Raw genomic sequence first — 4,539 nt, forward strand, 5'->3', positions numbered from 1 at the left:
ATACTACCTTTCATATAGAATTTCTAACTCTTCAAAATTGCTTCCTTTTCCGTCTCTCCTGCAGCTCTAATTAATAAATGTAGACAATATTTAAAGCAATTTCCACCTATTTCTCAGATGTTGGCAATTATACCAATTATTAGCCCAAACCTACATTTTCAAATCTTTTAGACCATATAGCATATATAGACCAATACAAAATTCAAATTGCCAGCAACGAAGAAAAATATAAGAAAAACAATTATACATGCATCATTTCCCCAGAAAATCTAAAATATAGCCCCCTCTCCACATGTCCTTGTGAAAATTTGACTATGTAGTGATTAATCTGAGCACTGTGGTATAAGAAAATCATGAAAAATATTTAATAAAAGAAATAAAAGTTTCTTAAAGCACAAACACTTAACTTTTTTCATCATTAAATTATTTATTTTTAAGACTAGGCCATATATGGTGGTTTGTGGGTCGAATCCTTTCTAAAGACATAAGCCACTCTACACTACTATGGGAGCTAATTCCATGCCAATAATTATATATATATATATATATATATATATATATATATATATATATATATATATGTGTGTATGTATGTATGTATATATATATATATATATATATATATATATATATATGAAATAACATTGAAAATAAAGAGCTACGATTTACTCCATATCCGGAGAGATAATGTGAAATAAAAATGTGAAATATCATGTTCAAATTGTTTTTAGCTTTCTTAAAAATCTCTTTTAAATAAAGTTGTTTTTTAAAATTATCATTCATTTTGTCGCTTGTATCTATGCCCTCTTACGTCAATGAATGCATATTCAAAATTTTAGCCATTTTGTCTTGGAGGAAGGAACTTTGTTTAGTTGTGCAATGAATTCTTGCCTCATACATTGATGAATGGTTTTTACAATGCCACACATTGTTCGTCTTATGAATCACACACCCATGATGCCTTAACCTCACGGCATGATGTAGACATATGTTCTTGTGTTGTACCTACCGCAAAAATTATTTGACTCTACATCTTTTAAATCAAAATTTCACCTAATATATCAAATCTAGACCACAATGTACATTCATTTGCACTTAAGAAATAGTATATAAACTCGCTCTGACCCATTGGTCAATCATACTTCTGGGTAATCTTCCATAGCAGGTACGAATTCATTTAGGAAGCAGTTTTCCTGTTCTTACAATTAATGTTTTAGAAACAAATAATGCATGAAAGAAAATAAAACTCAGAGATTCATAAAATAGCACTTGATAGGAATACCGAAGGTAAAATATGAATATGAATCTCACCTTTTTAAATTTTCAGGTATAACGATGGATTCCTTGTTGATTTTGGCTTTGCTTTGTGGATTGGCAGCCGCCACATACCCTCCTTATACAAGTGGTGGATACCAAAATTACCGATCGTATATCCCCAGCACTTACAGCACTTTCAACACGGGATATTATCCATCTTATAACACCTTCAGCTCAAGATACTTTCCATCGTCTTCATTATACAACACTGCATCCTATCCTACTGTGGTCAGCCATTATCTGTATTTCCCCGGCGGAAACCCATGGGAGCCAGGCAGGAATTACATCGATTTGAGAGCTAGCCCCTATCCATATTACCTTAGATATTATGGTTTAAACCGTGGGGGTTTCGGTAGGGGATTTGGTTCCGGCTCCTTGGGTGGTTTTCCATTTGGGGGATTTTCCACCGGATCAGGCTCTTTCCCATACGGAGGATTTTCCACCGGATCAGGCTACTTACCAACGGGTGGATTATTCACCGGATCAGGGTCTTTCCCCACTGGTGGCTTCTCCACTGGATTAGGAGGGTCCTTTACTAATGGATTGAGAGGAGGTTCCTTCCCCGGAGGTTTTAACTCTGGGTTGCTTGGTGGATTTCCGTCAACTTCCGGTTTCGGATCCAGAGGTTATTATGATCCCAGCTTCTCTACATTCTCTGGAAGCTTGGGCGCAGGAAATCTGGGATTGACCGGAACTGGAGGATATTTCCCCGGTGGAAACGTCGGAGGTCATGGCTACAGAAGTAAGTAATTAATGTTGAAAAACACCACCAGGTTTGCAGTAAAGTTCAAGATAAAATTACAATTGTTATCAAATGTCACAAAAGAAATCTTAACCCTGATTTGAAATAGTTTGATGCCATTCAGACGGGAATAAAGTCGTAGTAATTCAGAATGAAAATAAAAACGATATACTGATAAAAAATTTAAACCAGTTCAAATGTTGATGCATTTCGTTTGAGCATCACTGAAGAGACATTATTTGTCGAAATGCGCATATGGTGCATCAAAATTGGTACCGTATAAGTTTTACATTATGACCCCTGGGTCGAGGCCTCTGCTGGTGGACTGTTAGTCCCCGAGGGTCTCTACAGCCCAGTAGCTAAGTACTTCGTTACTAGCTTGAAAATACGGATGTATATTTAATTGCTGTTATAAAATTTAGAAATTCATTTCAAAATTAAGGATTATCTCCCTCATGCATAGCTCTTATCCTTGGACGAATTTGGCTCCACTTGTTTGGCACACTGTTTTTGGCTATATTTAGATCTAAAACTTCATAGTTATTTCGGATTTCAAACATTTCGGTTGAGCATCACTGAAGAGACATTATTTGTCGAAATGCGCATCTGGTGCATCAAAATTGGTACCGTATAAGTTTTACATGTGCCTCGTATTTATGGAGAAATTATTTGATCATACATTTGAATATACTGTAAATAATTTTGAAATATGAAAAAGAATCTTTTGAATAACATTCAATTCATTGATATTTATTTTCTTTCCAGAAAAAAGAGTATACTAACGAGGACGGGTGAGGACGGGCGACCTAAAGATTGTTTCTTGTACTTTTATACCTGTAGAATAGATTACTGCAAATTGCCATCGTCACTTTTAGTTGTTGTTTTAAACCAGGTTACAAAGTTTTATATTATCTGTCCTTTTACTTGATTTGAAAAATGACGACCATATGTGTAAACGTTAGCAGTGTAAAAGCTCGCAAATGATCAGCCACAGTAAAAAAGAAAATTTATCCGGACATACAGGTATTGACAAGTTTTGCTTGCACTGTATAGTATATGCTATAATTGGATTTAGGAAATTGAGGTTGCAGGAATGAAACGATGGTTTTTTTTCAAAGGATTTGCTTCAATATTTTCTTCAACATCTATACAGTTGTATGTGAATATCATGTATTTTTAAATAGTTTTCTGAAAATGCTATATAAGGAATCCAAGTAGTAGATTTGCACTACCCAGTATATGTCAAAGTGGAGTATTCCCTCAGCAGATTTTCGTGCGTAAATGGATCTGATGCACTACTTGGCGTATCCATAGTTTAATACAGCGTTTGTTTTGTGTTTGATAATTGATGGATACGAAATTTCACATCTTAACGCACCATAACTTAGCGGACATAATCTTGTCCTCTGTATACATATGTACTCCGGTTTGACCAGTTCCGAATTTTGAAATTGAATGGTTCGACGAATAAAAGGCCCACAATAATTCAGAATAAAGGTGGAAAATAATTTTCAAAAATTCGAAGTTCATTTTTTCTTCTCGGAATAAAAAGTACTCAGAAATTGTGGACACTTGCTACAAACGAACAAGGAAAATCCATGCATGGGTTGATATGAAATGGTGATCATTTTCTTTATGCTCCCCCTTTCCACTTACTTGCGCGTACTCTTGCTTTCTACTTTCTCAGACACCAGCTTCTTCAAACAATGTCTGATGTTAAACAGATGGACCTTATCAGTCAACCCGAAAGATCACAACAACCCGGGCGAATTTTATTAACATGTAGGAATGGTAACTTTCACAGGGGCATGATATGCTCGCCCATATTACCATTTCTATTATCATAATTAGAGTTCGATTGTACAATTTATTTCATTACGTTGGATTTCGTTTCGGTAGTTTTAATTCGTTTCACATTTCACAGGTACCCTAATATATTAATTGTCAAAAAGGTAAAAACAAATCATGTATTTATTTCATATTCATTACATCGTAGTCACCGTGGCTTTTATGATTCGTCTTTAATCCCCTTAACAAGCCAATCAAATGAAATCATGTTGAGAAATTGTTTATTAATTAAAATATAGACAAGTAAGATAACATATACAAACATTCAAGATAATTACTTTTAAAATAAACTTCCAAACATGTGTAACCATCAAGCAACAGAAGATATACAACACATGCAACATAATATAATATTTTCTTTGTTGATCACAATCATAATATACATGTTACTTTATATAATCATAGAAATCAGCAAAGAGTGAACATGTTACATAATTTATCTTATTATCAATAATTTTTAAAAACTGTTTTTGTATTTTTAAAACATGAAACCAAACAATACCAATCACAGTATACAAGAGAGAGAGAGAGAGAGAGAGAGAGAGAGAGAGAGAGAGAGAGAGCATAAGGGCATACTTGGAGGTACTTCAAAAAATGATAAAGGAAGCATTGAAAGTATATGAAATATATCC

General features: G+C 34.2%; 1 protein-coding gene across 1 annotated transcript; it reads left to right on the top strand.

Moving 5' to 3' along the window:
* Positions 1-1,330: 1,330 nt before the first annotated feature.
* On the top strand, positions 1,331-2,921 carry LOC125658775 (ATP-dependent RNA helicase A-like). The gene is made up of 2 exons (XM_048890175.2): positions 1,331-2,059; positions 2,825-2,921. The coding sequence occupies exons 1-2, from the start codon at positions 1,336-1,338 to the stop codon at positions 2,839-2,841; spliced, it is 741 nt and encodes a 246-aa protein (XP_048746132.2). The 5' UTR covers positions 1,331-1,335; the 3' UTR covers positions 2,842-2,921.
* Positions 2,922-4,539: the final 1,618 nt, after the last annotated feature.

This window comes from Ostrea edulis, chromosome 9, assembly GCF_947568905.1.
Source record: "Ostrea edulis chromosome 9, xbOstEdul1.1, whole genome shotgun sequence".
NCBI classification, from domain to species: Eukaryota; Metazoa; Mollusca; class Bivalvia; order Ostreida; family Ostreidae; genus Ostrea; species Ostrea edulis.